Source organism: Narcine bancroftii, chromosome 12 (assembly GCF_036971445.1).
Source record: "Narcine bancroftii isolate sNarBan1 chromosome 12, sNarBan1.hap1, whole genome shotgun sequence".
Classification (NCBI taxonomy): Eukaryota; Metazoa; Chordata; class Chondrichthyes; order Torpediniformes; family Narcinidae; genus Narcine; species Narcine bancroftii.
Window position 1 is genome coordinate 11,407,341 of NC_091480.1, and position 19,369 is coordinate 11,426,709.

A 19,369-nucleotide genomic window follows, 5' to 3' on the forward strand; every position below is an offset into this window, starting at 1 on the left:
TCCACGTCACTCCCCGGCCCCCCCCGCTCTCTGCCCATTGGCGCGTTCTCTTTCCAGGGCACCGAATCAGGTCGCCCGGCTCGCGTTGAGCTCACGTCAATCAAATGCCAGCCCTGGGTCTCAACCAGGTGGTTGGTGCCTGAAGCTTTCCCATTTGGATTTTGATCAGGGGCAAAGAACACGAACTTTTGATTGCATTGAAAAAATTGCACTTACTTTTTGCAGAGGCGCTGTGGAAAAGTGATTGGTGTCGCAAGGTGAAAGTCCCAATCTCCTCTGATTCTGGAAGAGTTGGAGAAATGGATTGAAGATCAAGCGTCAGGGCAGTGTTGCAGCCTCGCCCGGTCCTGGTTGGGATTATTACTTGCCCTGCCATCCCTAAGAAAACTAAAAAGGAGATGAACTCCTGCGGGCAAGCTATTCCAGTTTTGGAGCTCAGAGAAGTTGAAGGAAGGCTTGCCAGCGGCTAGACTTTGTGAGGGGGTTGAAGAGATTTGGTCTGTCACTGAAGACACCAGAAAACTTCCACAGGTGTACTGTGGAGAGCATTCTGTCTGCTATGGAGGTGCCAACACCCAGGACAATTTAAAAAAAACTCAGAGGCTGCCATCTCCTCTTGTATGAACCACAAGGGCTTTGACCAGGCTGAACTAAGAACTCACAACCCATCTTGAAAATGTTTTTTTTTTCCCCACAAGCTCATCACGTTCCAGTCCCTGCTGCTGCTGAACTGTGGAACTGAAACTGAATTCTCTCTCTGACAGAGAAAAACCACATGACCCTCTTAGAACACTCAGACTGTGACACTGGACCCAATCTTCTGAGTTCATTCATCTGTTGCTTTCCAAAACAATAATTCATTACTCCACAGCATGTCCAAGAACTCAGCCAGCGACATCATGGGGAACATCTACATGAGGTAGTGTCTTAAGAAAGCAGCTTCTATCTTCAAGGATCCCCACCACATGGGCCATGCCCTCTTCGCTCTACCACCACCACCAGGAAAAAGGTGCAGGAGCCCGAAGACGAGCACTCAGCGGCACATGGACGGCTTCTTCCCCACTGCCATCAGATTCCTGAATGAACACTTTGACTTTTTATTGCACTATTTTTATTTATTTTGTATGATGGTTTATATGAATGTTTCCACTGTGATGCTGCCACAAAACAATGGATTTTGTGATATTTTCATGACTAAATTCTGAATGTGTGTATTGCATTGTTCTTGAAGTTGACAGCTGTGCCTGTACATGGAGAGAATTCAGGGAGCAGCTCTTTGACCTGAGAGAAGAGAATCACCTTGTTGATGATTTTCATTGTGGAAGGCAGTGGGGAGAATCTCCTGTAACTACCACACTCATATTTGTCCGCTTTCTTGAAGATGGCCATGATTGCAGCATCTACTTATTTCCCTAATGTATTCTCTTCCTATATATGACAATGAGATTGGCAATTTATGATTGATTGATTTCGCTGACATTTTTAGATTCTTAGCTGAATACTGTACAATTTTGCCACCATGTTCTTTCTTAATTGGCATACATTTTTTCCCCACATCTGGTCAGTGATGAATGACAGGACCAAATGGCTATTGTGAGATGGATCAAGATCACATGTCAATGGCAGCGACCCAGGTTGACAGAACTAAGAAATCTCCAGATATTTTCAGCATTTCAAAGGTTTTAATATGCATGTGGACAACCGAACACCTCTCTCAACAATTGTCAGAAACCATCTTTGCACCACTTAAATCGATTCTCAATTACAAGTCAGACTCCATTTCTCACCTTGGTCAGCATCTTTCATTGTCATGTGATGGATAAAATAAACACGGTATCACAGAATGATTTTAGTATGGAGGGTGGCTATTCAGCTCATCGTTCATGCAGGTCAAAAAGAAGAGCAATCCAATTCAGCCTGCAAATTCTTCCTTTCAGATACCTTTTCGAAAGCTACTGAACTTGCCTCCCTTACTACTGCCACCAATACCCGAACCTCTCACTGTGTCACTTTTGGTTCTTATGCCAATCATCTTTAATCCATGTCCTCATACTCATCCTTCTGCCAATGGGAATGGGTTCTTGCCACCTAAGGTATTTATATCTTTCATAAGGCCTTAATGTAACCTTTTTTTTTCCCCAAGGAGAACATCCCCTCCTTCTCCAACCCATCCTCATAATAAAACTCCCTCATATATGACATAAAATCCCTTCTGCAATTCTTTCAAAACCCTTTATATCTTACTCCAGGTGTGGCATCCAGAACTACAAGCATTAATCTATCTGTGCCCAAATGTGTTTTCAGGAGATTATAGACATGACTTCCTTGCTTTTTGTACTCTATGCCTCCAGAATCCTGAGCTTTTTGTGCTACTTTCTCAATCTGCCATGTTTATTTTCAACACTCTTGCCTTATCACATTCTTCCTCCAAAGCACAAACCACACTTCTCAGCATTGTTTCATTGCACACTGCCCTGCTCATTCCATTAGCTTATCTATATTACCTTGAAATCTAAAAACATTCTCCTCAGTTTTCCATCTTCTGTAAATTTGGAAACTGCATCTTGCATTCCCAGTCCAAATAATGAATATGTTCGAGGAAACTATTTGCTAGGACCATGGATTGACACCACAATTCTCTTCCTTCTGATCCAAGAAGCAAAGTTCATCTTTGTTTCCTGGTGAGAACTGCGACTGCTCCGTTTAATCAGTCCCAATGACGCTTATTGGCACCAGATGAAATGCTTTTGAAAATCCATACATAGCATATCAACTATATTTTCTTTCTTGACCATCTCTCTCAGATCAACATTAGTTTCAAATTCTTACGAAAAATATCTCCAATGTGTGCACAGAGCTGGCAATAAAGTGCTCTCTATTGAAAGAGCCCACCTGCATTTAAGGTGGTGGGGTGGGGCAAATAAATTTAAAGATGTTTGGGACAAATGTGTTAGCTGGGGTAATGATGGAACCAGATACACGAGAAGCATTTAAGAGGCTTCCAGCAAAACCCATGGATATGTAGGAAATGGAGGGGATGTGCGGCATGTACAGCCAGAAGAAATTTAGTTTAATCGGGCATCAGGCTTGGCGCAGGATTTGTGAGCTGAAGGTTCATCGTCTAGACGAGTGAGTTATAGGCAATGGTTCATCATGTCTAATTTGGCTGGATGTGGTGATCAGGCCAGGCTGATTGGAGAAGCACTGGGATGCTGCAGGAAGGCCTGTCAGGAGCACCGTTCACCCATCAGGGCCAACGCCGCGTCCGCCGGAAGTGACGGAGGCGAGGGCGGGGTTAGAAGGGGTCAAAGTGGAAGGCGGCCGGCGTACTTCCTGTGTCGGGCTTTTCCCCCCCCCCACCCCCACTCTCACGGTTATGGAGATCACCAGGCAGAGTAAGTACGGCAGGGCCGGCTGATCGAGCGGCGGCTCTCTCCGCCGCCACCGGAGGACCGAGGGGAGAGGGGAGGAGCGGGGAAGGAGACGGTCACGGAGCCCGTCCGCAGGCCTGGGCGCACGGGGGAGCCGGTTCGACTGCGGCACCTGTTCTGTGTGAGTGGGGGCCCCCTCAAGCCCTCCTTGCACCATCTCTTGCAAGGAGAATATGACCCCCCCCCCCCCTCTCCCTTAACCCCTATAAATGGTATGGAAACTACACCACTGCAGAGACACCCACTGCTTCAAACTAAAGCATCATTCCTTCTTCCTGGTGAACAGGTCGACTTGGATCTTGTTCCCCCCCCCCTCCCCTTTTAAAAATAAGGGGGCTTTTGCCCATCAGTTATTTCAGTCAATCCTCTGTCTCATTAATCAGGTGCAGTACACAAATGTACTGGAGAAACTCGAGCAGTATCCATAGAAAGCCAAAGGGGCTGACCCCCCCCACCACCACCACCACCACCTCTTCAGGAGTGCAGAAAATCAATTTTTTTTTTAAAGTGGGGCAGTGGGGAAGAACACAGGAGAACTGTAAAAGGGTGAAGAGAAAGAAGCTGAGAATTAATTGGGAGGGGGACGGGGGAATGGGGAGGAACACAGGAGAACAGTAAAAGGGGTGAAGAGAAAGAAACTGAGAATGAATGGGGAGGGGGACGGGGGAATGGGGAGGGGGACGGGGGAATGGGGAGGGGGACGGGGGAATGGGGAGGAACACAGGAGAACAGTAAAAGGGGTGAAGAGAAAGAAGCTGAGAATGAATGGGGAGGGGGAGGGGGGAATGGGGAGGAACACAGGAGAACAGTAAAAGTGTGAAGAGAATGAACCTGAGAATGAATGGGGAGGAACACAGGAGAAAAGTAAAAGGGTCAAGAGAAAGAAGCTGAGAATGAATTGGGGGGGGGGGGGAGTTTTCAGAGGGCGAAGAGTGATAGGAGGGGTGGGGAGCTAAAGGATGGGAGATGGGCATTAAAAGAAACAAAGATTATGGTATTGGGTTAATGTCATTTTATCAATACTGATACTCTCTGGTTGGAAGCTTCTGAGATGAAATCTGCAGATTTCTTATTTATCTAATTGGGCGATGTGTTAGGCTCTTTTTCCAAAATATCATGTTAGCTGATGAAATATTCCAAATCTTAATTGTATGAAAGTAAGTCAGAGAAGGAAAAAAGGACCACTTCTGGTTCTACTCACTGGATGCCAGAGAGAAGCGTCGACATTTACAAGGATGACCTGCTTTTAAGAGAATGATTCAAATAGAATGTCGTTCCAAAAAAAATCAAACCAATGTAATTAAATTTTAAAAAATGAAAATTTAATTTCACTAATTTAAGATAAGCTGGGAAATAAATAAAAAGCACAAACTTTGAAGACCATATGTACTTCAACATTGTCTGTTTTTACCATAATCTTATTCTTGGAGAAGTTAATCATTGTTGAGACATTCCTTCCTTGAAATGTTGGTTTGTTTTATTAAAATGTGATCCCATGACCGATTGCTGACCAAATAATTTCATGAAAGTGCAATATTTCAGGTTTATTAGAGGGTGAACGAAGGCAGTGAACGTTTGTTCCCCCAAATGAGGTTCCACCCTCCCCTTTTTACCAGTGTTGTACTACATACCCCTGCTGCCTGTTCTGTGGATGCAAAATTCATTGGTTCAGATTTGTATTTACAAACGATTTGAATCTTTTAAGCAAAAAAAAAGCCACAGGATACATTCCAGAATTAACAAATAGCACAAGAGCTTCAATATCCTTGAAAGGACAGGCAAGGTTTTCTGAAGTCAACCAATGTTGGCGGAATGAATAATTACTCCCAAAAATAATCACCCTAGTAAAAATGTGCAGATAGGAGTACAGTTTTTCTCTTCAAAATGTATGTATTTTTTAAATTATCTCCAGCAGGTCTTTAATTAATACAATCAAATTATGTTTTTCTTTAAAAAGTATGATTTTTGAAGCTGTACATTTGAATAATTCTATTAATACTAGTTTGTCAAAACATTAGTTTGCCAGTCATTTGTTGCTATTGAACCTGCAAATATGGTGACTTCTCACTGCCCTCCAGTGAATAGAACCAGCATTACAATTCCATTTTCTTTCTTACTTAAATTCTATTGGTGCTCCAAAATGTTAAATAAGTATACATCTGACTTTTTGGAAAATGATCCTGACAGGTTGCTGGTTGTATCTAAAGAATAAAATAATTGTTTTTGTGATCGATAAATTTTTAAAGTTGTCTATGATGAAAGATTTAAGTAAAATATTGCTTAGAATTTAAAAACCACTTTCTATGAGGTGTAATTTTATCTTTTTTGCTGAGGAAAATAAAATGAGGCTGAGTTGACACAAAAGACTATAATTTGCTCGTTTTTGTGTAATTCTCTACAATTGTTTTTTTTTAGATTTTAAAGAGCACCTCAGCCTAATATATGAAGCAATTGAAGAAGCAGATTTTCTGGCAATTGATGGGGAATTTTCAGGTACTGATTATCTTTTTTCCAAAGTGTCAAATTCAATCCTACAAGATGTTGGGAGAGGTAATTGGATAGGAAAGGTACAGAGGGATGGAGGCCTGATCTGGGCAAATGGGTATGTCATGATGGACTTCATGGTTGGTGTGGATGAGGTGGGGCAAAAGGGCCCATTTCTCTGCTTTGTTTGTGAGATCTTCCTATGATGTCATATTCAGATAAATGGGTTGAATCACTTCTCTTGACAGTTCTTTCGATTATTGCATTAATTTATTTGATCTGATCTCTACATGAATCAATATTCCTGGTGAGGTGATTTTGTTATGGTGCAAGTCACCTCTCCATTGACATTGGAAGTCAGTGGTTCTCAACCTTTTTTCCATAGGTACTCTGGGTTTGTAAGAGATTACTTAATGTAGTATGTGGGGGGGAGGTTGAGAACCACTGTGCTGTCAATGCACCATTGACTATGTCCCCTCATCGGGTGGTCAGTAGTGGCGAGATTCCTGGATGTCAACATCTCTGTAGATCTGTGCTGGGGCCTCCATGTCATTGCAATCACGATGAAGGGTTATCAGTAGCTATTCTTTGTGAGGAATTAGAGGAGCTTTGGTCTGTCACCGAAGACGCTCGAAAATTTCTACAGGTGTTCCATGGAGAGCCTTCTGACTGTTTGCATCACTGTCTAGCCTGAGGTACCAATGGACAGTACAGGAAAAAAAAAACTCCAGAGGTTGTTAACTTGGCCTGCGACATCACGGGCACCAGACTTCACTCCATCAAGGACATCTAGAAGAGGTGGTGTTTTAAGAAAGCAGCCTCCGTCCTCAAGGACCCAGGCCATGCCCTCTTCACTCTGCTGCCATCAGGAAGAAGGTACAGGAGCTTGAAGACGAATACCCAGCGGCACAAGCACAGCTTCTTCTCCTCGGAGTAATTTCCTTTTTGTTGGGAGGTTCTGTAATGTGAGTGCATGGTGATGCATTTATTGAAGCATTTGAAATTCCGACACATCTTGGCAAGGAGAATGTTACTGATGTTGTCAAAGTCCAAAACAAGGAATCACATTTTATGGATAAGAGACTGAGATGAGGAGAAACTTTTATCACTTGGAGAGTTATGAACTCCCAACCACAGAAAATTGCTGAGGTTAGTTTGTTCGATGAATTCAATTGGATGTGGTCTTGTTGCCAAAAGGATCAAGAGGTTTGACGGAAAGCAGAAATCAGGGACTAAAGCTGTGTGATCAGCCTTCATTTTGAATGGTGGTGCAGGCTATTTGGACTGAATGGCCGACTTCTGCACTTAATTTCCATGATTATATAGTTGAGCTGAGACAAAGGATAATAAATTTCATTCTTCTCAACCCATTCAAGAAGGATTAAAGGTACCTCTTATCAACTGTAGCTGGAGAATAATTCGCAATAGTGTTTCTTCCCATTCTTCCATCGTTCCTTTGATGTCCCCAAAATCTAACCTTGGCCATGTTCCATATCCTCTGTCATGTCTGTTGTCAATTTAATTTGAAAGTACAACATGAGTTTCAAATGTACCCAGGTGAACATTTACAGGGAAACGCTCCTGTTGGAGAGCAGCACCAATCATCAATGACCCACACCACCCAGTGCATCCTCTGATCTTGCTGCTACCATCAGGAAAGAGGTATGGGTGCCACCAGGTTCAGGACAGCTGTTCCCCCTCCACCTTCAGACTTCTCAACGACAAATTAATTTAAGCATTCTTCCTCGTACACTTTATTTTTTTCCTCTCCATAATTGCACGGTCAGTTTGTTTACACCTCATCTTGTGTTAAACTCCTTCCTCTTCTTTAGGAGTTCAAATCTTATGTCTGGGTAAAAAAAATATTTTTTGACCCTTGTATTCCAATGGTTTTTTGTCTTCTCTAATATTATTCCATGCCCTCTTCAGTATATTTTCTCTTGTTGTGTATCTCAGAAATTTTACTAAAACGGATCTTGGTTTTTGTTGGGTCTGTGGTTTCGGGGCTAGTGTGCCCTTTCTATTTCCATTCCTTCCTGTATTTCTGGCATTCCCAGGACCTTTTGGATCCATTCTTTTATAAATTCTTTCATATTTGTCCCTTCTTCATCTTCCTTTAGGCCCACTATGTTTATGTTGTTTCACCTACTATAGTTTTCCATTATATTAATCTTCTGAGCTAACAACTTTTGTGATTCTTTAACTTTTTTGTCACTTTCTTCCAATTTTCTTCTTAAGTCATTCACTTCCATTTCTACAGCCGTTTCTCGTTCTTCCACATTTTCTAATCTTTTCCCTATTTCTGTCATGTCCAGCTCTATTCTACTCACTTTTTCTTCTGTACTTTTCATTTTTCTTAATTCTAATGTCAACCATTCTTTTAATGCTCCCATTTGTTCTTGAAAATTTTTTAATCTATATACTGTCCATCTCTTTTACCTTCTATTTCTCTGTGCAGAGCTTGATCTTCTTCCTCTTCTGTGTCTGCACCTGTGTTTGTGTCTTCTATTTCTCTTCCTTGTATCTGTGTCTCCTCTGACTTTCTTGTTGAGCTGCTTGCCTCACTTTGCTGGGCTTCTTGCTGTTGGTCCTTTTCTTCTGGGTTACTCATCTGTTGGGCCTCCTGTTGCTGTTCTTCTTTCCTATCACTCCCTTTCCTGTCGTTTTCCTCTTCTTCCAGCTGAGAGCCCTGATGTTGGGCATCCCTCAGCTGGTCATGCTGTGTTAGTTCGCTCCTCAGCTAGGCCCCCCTCCTGTCTGTGTTTTCTTTTTCCTTAGTTTGCGCGGTTCTGTTTGGCTCAGAGAGCCATTTTTGCAGTCCAGCAGTCGGGAGGCCGCGACTCTGCGGGGTCATCATCAACCTTGGGGAGCGGGCTCTTTTCTCCACGACGGCTCTCTGTTTCTTCATGCAGATAAGGCCTTCTGCTTTCTCTTCCGGCATCTTCTTTTTTTCCCGTTGTTTTTACTTTTTCTTTCTTGTGTGCTATTTTCTTTCTTTTCTCCACAACTTTATATTTTATTTGTTATGTTTTGTGTTTCTTGAACTTTGTATTTTCTTCACTTTATTTCTTCTTTTCTGGAGAGGGCTGGTATTCTCCTACCGGCCACTACTCCATCACGTGACTCCTCCCGTTTACACATCATCTTGAGTCATTTTTTTGCACTACTGATAATTCTGCCTTGCCCTCAGGAAAACTAATCTCGGGGTTGTATCTGATGTCAAGTATGTACTCTGAAATTAAATCTGAACTTTGATAATCACCATTTCTCTTCCTCCACCATCCTTGGATTTTTAAATTGCTTGTCTGACAAAATGAGCAGAGGTTTCCTCCAGCTAAATCAGGAGTCGAAACCCTTTGCCCCTCTGCCACAAGGTCATCTCAAACTCTCCCCCATTTCTTGATTTCTACAAACATGAATGAATTCATCATTTGTACATTATCAGAGTTACTTTGACCCTTGGTTAAGTAAGATTTTTCTTGCTTCGTTAGATCCAACTTGCTAAACGCTCATCCATCACCCATACTACAATGTGCACGTTCTGCAGAATGCATTGCTTTTCGTTATTTGGATTTAAACAATTCAGTATTTGGGATTCATCAGGATCAGAAGTGTGGGGAAGTATTTGTGTGAAGTGTAAATGCCAAGAAGGTCTGGCCCCGTTGGTAATGTTTGGAACAAAAGTCGAGTAAAATGGATTGTGAGCATTCCGCTCAGTTAACTGGGGAAGGCACAGCTTGAACAAATTATTGCTCAAGTTTACTGACACATGAACCATAATGCAGTGATAGAGGTTGTTGCATTTTAGTCGATATAATTCCATGTAATCCATAACTTTGAGGTGTGGTGATGGATGTATTTTAACTTGCATGCTTAATAATAGCCAGTGATGGCTATTACTGTAGTTCATTGAAAACGGCCGCCTTTTACTTTTTAGGGATAAGTGATGGACCTTCAGTGAGTACTCTGACAAATGGCTTGGACACACCAGAAGAAAGATATCAAAAGCTGAAAAAGGTGAGTAAAAAAAATATTTTTTTCTTCTCCACCCCTCTCCCACTTCATTCTGACTCCGTATTATTTTAAAAAATTTTAAAACGGTCATGGATTTAAGATTTATCCGGTGCTTCTCTAATCTTGGTATACAAGACCACGGGCACATTAGGCTATTCAGCCCACCATTCCATCATGAGGTGATCCATTCTCCCACTCAACCCCATTCTCTGCCTTCTCCCCATAACATTTGATACCCTGACTATTCAGATGCCTATTCTTCTGTGCTTTAAATACACCCATCAACCCAGCCTCCATGGCAGCAAATTCCAGAGATTTGCAGCTCTCTGGATAAAGAAATTCCTCCATATTTGTTTTAAATGGGTGCCCTTCATTACTGAAGTTGTGCCCTCTTGGCCTAGACTCTACTACCATGGGGCCCAACTTTGCTGCATCTACTCTGTCCAATATTCAGAGTGGTTGGCTTAGTTGTTAGTGCAACATCTATCCAGTGCTAGCAATCAGGACCGGACCTGGGTTGAATCCCACACTCTCTCTAAGGAGTTTCTATGATCTCCCCATGTCTGTGGGTTTTCTCCAGGGGCTCTGGTTTCCTCCCACCCTTCAAAACATACCTGGGGTGTAGGTTAATGGGGTGTAGGTTAATGGGGTGTAGGTTGATGGGGTGTAGGTTGATGGGGTGTAGGTTGATGGGGTGTAGGTTGATGGGGTGTAGGTTGATGGGGTGTAGGTTGATGGGGTGTAGGTTGATGGGGTGTAGGTTGATGGGGTGTAGGTTGATGGGGTGTAGGTTGATGGGGTGTAGGTTGATGGGGTGTAGGTTGATGGGGTGTAGGTTGATGGGGTGTAGGTTGATGGGGTGTAGGTTAATGGGGTGTAGGTTAATGGGGTGTAGGTTAATGGGGTGTAGGTTAATGGGGTGTAGGTTAATGGGGTGTAGGTTAATGGGGTGTAGGTTAATGGGGTGTAGGATAAATCAACAAACACATTCGTTTTACAAAAGAAAATGCAACAAAATAACAATGGTTACGAACGGGACACAGAAATAATCCAAAGATAACATAAGCCAAGAAGATTCCTGAGTATTAAAACAAAAAGTGAGCCCAAAACTGTTCCCCCTACTCCAAGTAAGGCCTCACCAGAGTCTTGTAAAGCCTCACCATCACCTCCCTGCTCTTATGTCCTATTCATCTTGATATAAATAATAAGAAATAGGAACAAAAAAGTTGGCCCATTGGCCCATCGAGTCTGCTCTGCCATTCTAATCATGAGCTGATCTATCACCCCACTCAGGCCCACTCGCTGGCTTTCTCCCCGTAATACTTGAATGCCCTGACTAATTGCACCGAATTTGTCTCCACTTAAAATAAAATTCACCAAATTGGACTCCGCTTAAAAAAAAAATTTCCAGCTGCCACTTAATCAAATACCTGCCAATCTCTGCCTTAACTGCACCCAATGACCTTGCCTCCGCAGCTGCATATGGCAATAAGTTTCACAGAATCACTACCCTCTGACTAAAGAAATTTTTTAAATCTCTGTTTTAAATTGATGCCCTCTTGTCCTAGAATCCCCTCCATTGGGAAATATCCTTGCCACGTCTACACTGTCCAAGCCTTTAAGCATCGTTCTTCATACGCTAACCCTTTCATTCCTGGCATCATTCTAGTAAATCTTCTCTGAACCCTCTGCCACAACAGCACATCCTTTCTCAAATGAGGCACCCAAAACTGTACACAGTACTCCAAGTCAGGTTTCACCAGTGCCTTATGGGGTCTCAACATTACAATCCATATTTGTCTAGAAATTATTGCCAATATTGCATTCACCCTCACCACCAACCCCACATGGAGGTTAATCTTTAGAGAACCCTGCATGAGAACTCCCAAGTCCCTTTGTATCTCCAAATTTTCTCCCCATCTAAATAATAGACTGTACTTTTATTCCCTTTCCCATTTGAGAAGGGACATGCTGGTGTTGAAGAGGGTTCAGAGAAGATTTACTAGAATGATACCAGGAATTAAAATACTTCTAAACTTTTGCCAATTTTGTAGCAAGTGTGACAGGCGATTTACATATATATAAAAAAAATTCCCACAATTGGCAATGTGATGGTGACGTGTTCATCTATTTCAAGTAATGTTAATGAGGTATTGCATATTGGACAGGATGCTGGGATAACTTGTATCCTCAATAAAGTGAGGCAGAAAGAAAACATTTGCACTATATTCATGCCTGTCAGTAAAGAACTGCCCAGCCTAATTCCACTTTGAGTGCAAGATCTCTCAATCTGCAGATTATGGTTCGTAAATAAGTGCACACCTGAGTCCGTTTAAAATGTACAAGATAGTAGGAGGACAGACTTGTATTCACCACCTCACCTTTAAGTAGTAATATCAAGCTTGATACGTTATTTATTTTGGATCTACATGGAATACTGATTTGAGCTGCATTGTAGATGTGAGTGAATGTGGAAATATGATTGCAAATTATTTTGATAAAAACATAATCAGAATTAATGTCATGAACATGTCACGAAATTCATTGTTTTGCAGCATTATCACGGTCCAAATATTTATATAAACCACCTTACAAAATAAATAAAAATAGTGCAAAAGCAAGGCAGTATCTGTGGTTCATTATTCATTCAGGAATCTGATAGCAGAATATTTCCACATTCACTCACATCTACAATGCAGCTCAAATCAGTATTCCACGTAGATCCAAATTAAATAACATATCAAGCTTGATATTACTACTTAAAGGTTTCTGATAGAAACCAGAATGGCTAATATTTTTTGAAATTGTGGAATTCATATAACCACTTACAGCACAGAACAGGCCAGTTCGGCCCTACTTGTCCATGCCATAACAAATTCCCACCCTCCTAGTCCCACTGACCAGCACCCGGTCCATACCCCTCCATACCAATTCAAAGCTGTTTCCCCATTTCATTATTGGTTTGAAGGAAGTGAATGGAGTTGTAGAAGAAGTCATTCATTGTGGGATAGAGTTCAGCTTAGCAGGGAGGTGGTGATGGCCTGGGACTAGTTGCTCCCTCTTTCTCTCGCCCCCCCCCCCCCCCCCCCCACACCCCTGGCTCAAGGAAAAACTGAAGGCACCTCAGGTTATCCTTTTGATGTTGGGTGGAAGTGTAGAGGGATTGGAACTGATGGCCAGTAAAGTTAGAGATGAGAAGCAAAAGATTTATATGGAACACAAATATACAAAAGGAATGGGTCTTCGAGGACATGGCTTAGGTAGAAGTAGGATATGGGTGCTCAGAGGACTGTGGCCTCCAAAGGAAATGAGGTCAGTCATCTACTGTTCATAGATTGGTTTAAAGTCCAGAGGGAGATGTAAGATATCTGAGAGCAATCTTTCACTCTCTGTTAGGTAGAGATCAATTCTTGTCAATCATGGTGAAACTAATGGGATTGGTCAATGAATGGAATTCTGCATGTTCTGAGGAGGGTGGGTTTGTATGATGATGGAGAGTGGAAAAGTTGAGACAACATGCTGGCAAAAGGAAGACTGAGAACGGGTAAGAGGCCAGAACAAAGGTTTCATATGGAGGTTCTACAGACTTGGGTGAAGAGTCCTGACCAAACAAATGGACAGGAAGCAAACAGCAGAGGAAAAGCTGTTGTTCCATTTGGGGCAGAATGTATTGAGATGGGGACATTATGAACTGAGAGTCAGGCCTCTGCTGAACCAGAATGAGATACTATTTATTGTCCTATAATAAAACACGAATGTAATAAGCATTGTCTGGTGCCCCTTCCAGTCAGAGAAAGAAAAGCAAGAGTTCCCCTCCCCTAGATTCAGTGAGTGTCTAGATTTGCATCCAGTGCTCCCGCAGCCACAAGTCACAGAATTTTATTTATTAAATTAAATTTAGACATACAGCATGGTAACAGGCCATTTCAGCCCACAAGTCCATGCTGCCTAATTTACACCCCAGGTATGTTTTGAACAGTGAGAGGAAACCCACACAGACACTGAGAAGGTACAAACTCCTCACAGCGTGGGACTTGAACCCTGGTCCGGACCCGATCGCAGGTACTGTAAAGGCATTGCACTAACCCCTATGGCAACCATGTTACCCTAGTTCAGTTCAAATCATCGCCATCCCTAGCTCCAGATCCAAGCCTTAAACACGAAGAGGAAGCTTTCAGTGCCCAGGAGCCTTTGGGAACCCTGCTTGCTGACAGCATCTTCTTGAATCCTGGTTCCGATATCTGGTTCTCATGAGCCAGTCTCTAGAATCCTGCATCCTGGTGTGAGTTCTTTGGCATCAGGTCGCCCACAGGGTATGGATTCCTCACCTGCAATTTGCCAACTGCTCAGCATGTGTGCGCTTCCTTCAACCACAGAACTCCTTGTTGGTCCGCCACTGTGGTCACTCTCCATATGATTGTCTTCTCTGCTTCTCCCTCTCTGTGGTTGGGGGGGGGGGGGGGTTGGTGGGGGTATTCTCACTGTTGCTGATGCCCTATGCCAGCTGCTGGTCTCCTGGAGTCTGCAAACCCTTGAAGCCACTGCCAATTTGGGCCCAGACCCTGCAGTCGCAGCATGTTAAATAAAACATCATCTGCTTCTTTAACAGAGCATTTAAAGTCAGTAGGTGGAATGGGTGGTAGCACCCCACGGAAGAGCACTGTGCCTCCACTCCCCGCCTCTTCTCGGTTTTTACCAGTACATTGTCATTACATTGGAGATGTGAGAGGTTAAAGTCAAACGGGGCAAGATGTGATGGGGTTGGGGACAGTTGATGGTACAGATGCAGTCTAGTGAAAATGAAATTGGTATCCTTGAACTGGTCCAATAATACTCACTACAATTTTTCCCTACTTGTGTTTCTACAGCATTCCATGGACTTTCTGCTGTTTCAGTTTGGACTTTGCACATTTAAGTATGACTCTGCAGGGAATAGGTTTGTTTGTTTTGCACAGGTATTCATTTCTAATGAATACTAAGTTTCTGTCAACAATCTTACCTTCTTGAAATTTCATTTCAACATTTGCTTGAAGATCATTGTCAAAATAATTGTACATTTGAACATTTTACATGTGATTTGAAGCAATGATGGCATGGAGAGTTCAGCTCCTCATTTCATTCTAATGGTTATATTGACAACATAAACACTTGCTATGCCAATGCTGGCTTGTGTGGAGCAGCTATTATCAGAAATCAAAATGAGTAATTTTGTCAGGCTAAAAGGAAAGAAAAATTCGTTGGGTAAGAAGATCCATAAGAGACTAAGGAATGCAAATACATTAAGAGGTTCAAGAAAGCTAAATAGGGGGGAAAATGTGCAAGAACTGTTAAAGTTACATTGGATAATGTGGGTCTGTTTTAGCACATGTGAGAAAATAATGGCCAGTAGTCAAGTTGGGGTAAAAAAAAAAACTCAAAAGTACAGTAAAAATCCTGGTTCTGTGGAATTTAAGCAAGAGAAAAAAATAATTGCAGAAAATAAATTGGTAAAAGTACGAAGTTTAAAATTGGCATCCCCTAGTGGTCAGTTCCTCAATCCATGCACCACACAATCTGAAGCAACCGACAAATTCATTTAGCCAGCATCTACCATCCGCATCGGTGCCGGATACTGGGGTTTTTACTGTACCAGCATTACAATTTATGGTTCGAGTTCAAATTCTTAACCTGTTGCTTTTATGTTTTTGATTGACAGGCACATAATGAAGACATTCAACTTCTATGTGTTTCCAAAGCCACTTTCTAGGAATTCACCTGACGTTAAATTTGTTTGCCAGGTAAAAAGATCATTTGTTAAAAGGAATGCACATTCTGCAGAATTTGGGTGCTTACTGACACTGGTTTCCTTCCAAAGCTTTGGATCTTTGCAGTCAAAGTTATTCACCAGCTGGTAGTGATGGTCTTTATCTTTTGATGTATTCAGGAATAGTTCCCTCCCTCATCTCTCCAATATATTAAAATGAAAGTTCATTTTAATAAAAATCTCAGATCGGTCCAATGAACTAAAATTGCAATTAATTATTTTGAAAAGTAGTCACTGATAACGTTAACTCGGAATAAAGCTTGAGTATAATAGCTCTGCACAAAAAATGTTTGTTTCGCAGTATTTTGTGGAAATGGTTTTTGATAGATTTATTTCAATTGTTAGATTCAGATTGCATGTAAATTCTAAAACTAACCTGAAGAGCAAAACAATGAACATAACCTTTTGAATATCAGTTGTCTTGAAACCAAAACCAATGGGCTTATTGCAGTTTTGTTACTTGTGTTCCATTTTCCTGCAATTATCTTTATTAATTTATCTGTACTATTCATCCTTCCTGCACCTTTCTTGTATAGTAGAATGATACAAGTTTTTGTATATTTATTCTATTTCTGCTGTTTATTCTATTGAAAATAATTTTCAGAGTAATTTTATTTCCACGTCTCATTTCGTAGCCATGTCCTCTGCCCAATACTTTTTAAATGTGATAACTATTTCTGCCTCAACCATTCATTCAGGCACTGAGGTTGGGATCTGTCACCTTCTGGGGAGAGAACCGTTTTCCCTTGGCTCGCTGCTAAACCTATCTATTTTGTTATATCTGTGCTATCTCTACCCTCAGGCAGCCTCATTCTTTGCTTTAAAGTACTTTTACATTTATTACCATCCTGCACTTCCTCGAGCCAAAACCTCAACCACTCTGCAGTACTTTCTGCTGGTTGAACTGAGAAGTGATCATTCTGTGTTCCAGCTAAAGTCTGTTTTGTTTGAATGACACACATCTTCTTAATTACCTGCTGAGGCTGGGTATTATTAATTTGAGAACATGGTTACCAGGCTCATCTGAACACCAGTGCTTTTCAATTTCTTACCATTTTAAAAACTATTCTTCCTTTGTTTTCTCAATTGGAGTGGATAACCATACATTTTTTTTAACACAATATATTCCACCTGTCATTTCCTTGTCCATTCACTTTCCTTCTCTCAAGCCCAACACCCTTCTGCATCACACTGCAATCTGGATTAAACATTGGATGCATTATGCTTCATTCAGTATTATAGAGATTGTGAACAGCACAGATCCCTAAAGTGCCTTGCTTAATTGTGTGCATTGTTTTATTGCCGCTATAAGCTGTGTGTGTGTTTTCCCCATAACCATTTTCCCACGCCTGTCTTTTGTAAATAAAATTTATTACAAAACTTTTTTTAATTCAAGCAAAAAATAAAACTACTTTAGAACCAGTTGCTGCTTTAAATAAGTTCAATTTTATATTCAACGTGTAAAAAAAAAAAAAAATTATTCTGTAGTCTTATAGTTTATTAATATACTAATAAAGGTGTAGACTCTTTCTAGGCAGGGATAGGGAGACAATTTGGGAGAGTCGACTCAATGGCATCGGCCAGCTCTTCATCTTGGGTGCTGCCATTTTATTCGAATACAGCATAATTCAAACAGTTGCTCCGGGAGGGGCACGACCGGGACACTCTGCTGGCTGAGTGTTTGGTCCCATTTTCACCCATGTTGCTTCAGAGAACATTTACAAATTTTTATTTAAAACTTTATTTATTCTCATATTTCAAAAACTTTATTTATTTACTTATTAAATGTTGATTCAGTTTCTGGTTGATTGAATGCGAGAAAATGGGGATTTTTACTGTACTTTAATTCATTTAATAGGTTTAGCCATTTTTTGGAATGTTGCAATGTGTTTGAAAAACCCATGATCTCCATTGCCGTGGAACTGGAAGTCAGCACACTGCGTTCTTGTAAATGGCAATGCGTTATCACAGATTTTTTTAAAGATATTGGCTGTGCAATAATTACTGATGAAAGCAAAAGTGTATTTATTGCTTTTTATCAGATCTAGGTTAAATAGTTTTGTCTTAGCAAACCACATTCCTTCTGCCTTTTTTTTAAACATCCCCAGAGTTCAAGTATTGATTTTCTAGCAAATCAAGGATTTGACTTCAATAAAGTCTTCCGAGATGGTGAGTAAGCATTTTCTAAAGAAAATCAAGATGCATTTGTTCTGTGGCAAACAATGGAGGGAATGGGGAAGCAGGGATATTTCTAACATTCGAGATGTTGTGGTGATATTCCATGCTGCAGTAGTTAATAAGTTATAGGCTACAAGTTCTACATTTCTTAAAATGTATTTCTTATCCTGTCAGGTCTTTTCTATAGCATATTTAAAGCTCAAAAAGGAGGGCAGCTATGTAACACTCTGCTGGAAAACTCGTGCCATTATTTGGAGGTTTACTAGAAGATGCAGTGAAATTTTAATGTTGACTGTTGTCTACCGGAATTCAAATTTGCAGGGATCCCATACTTAAACCGGGAAGAGGAAAGGCAGCTTCGGGAGCAGTTAGAAGAGAAGCACCAACAGTCTAACGGCACAGGAACACCATCTTTCATTTCGCCAAACTCTACCAAAGGGCCAATTGTCATTCCAGAAGAACACCGAAGTTTTATTGAGAAAATCGTGTAAGTGAATTTTGAAATGATTGCAACAATTCTCCCACCTGACCAAATCTGCCCAATTCAATTGTTTACATTTTGCTTGTACCTCTTGATTTGTTGTCCAAAAACATCATAATGTCAATTTCTGTGGAGTGAGGCAGAAAATCCTGATGAGGGACACTGGGTTTAAATCCTTTGAGCTACTGATATTAAATGTGTCTTCCAGCCTCAAATATTTGTCAAGTGGTACCTAATAAATATATTGGATATGTCTGTGTATTTTTGCATGTAGAAAACAGCTTTTAATAGCTTTTAAGTGTAAACTGGGCAGCAAAAACAATTTTTAAATAAAAATATCTGAGCCTTTTGGAGAAACATTCATTGTACTTTAAATTTTAAATTTAGACCATTTTGCTCACGAGACTGTGCTGCCCAATTACACCCAATTGACTTACAACCTTGGTACTTATTGAACGGTAGGAGGAAACCAGAGCACCTGGAGAAATCCCATGCAGACATGGGGAGAACATACAAATTCATACCAACAGACAGTGTCGGATTCAAATCCCAGTTACTAACAGCATTGTGCTAACTGCTACACTACCCATGCCGCCCCTTTACTTCTTCAATTTTTAAATCTCTTAAAAAGGAAGATCTTGAAGAAGTAAAGGGGCAGCCAGTTAACGTAGCAGTTAGCGTGACGTTGTTACAGCGTCAGTGATTGGGAGAAGGTTCGAATCCCACACTGTCTGTAAGGAGTTTATGTCCCCCCTGTGTCTGCGTGGGCTTCCTCCAGATGCTCTGGTTTCCTCCCACCCATCAAAATGTTCCACAGGTTAAAGGCCAATTGGATATAATTGGGCGCCACAGGCTCGTGGGCTAAAAGGGCCTGTTACCATGCTGCATGTCTAAATCTAAATTTTCTCCACCTATTCTTTTCTGAAGATTTTAACTTTTTTTTAAATGTCAGATATTGATTTATTAATTGCCTTTGTT

At 41.2% G+C, this 19,369-nt stretch overlaps 1 protein-coding gene across 5 annotated transcripts in view; it reads left to right on the top strand.

Annotated features, from left to right (window-relative positions):
• Positions 1-3,338: 3,338 nt before the first annotated feature.
• The window catches only part of parn (poly(A)-specific ribonuclease (deadenylation nuclease)), a 95,841-nt gene continuing 79,810 nt past the window's right edge, over positions 3,339-19,369 (top strand). For 3 of the 5 annotated variants that reach the window (XM_069905086.1, XM_069905088.1, XM_069905087.1), the window contains exons 1-7: positions 3,339-3,395; positions 5,847-5,924; positions 9,853-9,932; positions 14,798-14,865; positions 15,625-15,706; positions 17,841-17,901; positions 18,232-18,397. In XM_069905086.1, the coding sequence (XP_069761187.1) occupies positions 3,377-3,395; positions 5,847-5,924; positions 9,853-9,932; positions 14,798-14,865; positions 15,625-15,706; positions 17,841-17,901; positions 18,232-18,397 (554 nt within the window). In that variant the 5' untranslated portion in view covers positions 3,339-3,376. Of the gene's footprint in view, positions 3,396-3,486; positions 3,553-5,846; positions 5,925-9,852; positions 9,933-13,901; positions 13,992-14,797; positions 14,866-15,624; positions 15,707-17,840; positions 17,902-18,231; positions 18,398-19,369 lie in introns of those variants that run through there. The other 2 variants (XM_069905090.1, XM_069905089.1) reach the window with 2 other exon arrangements.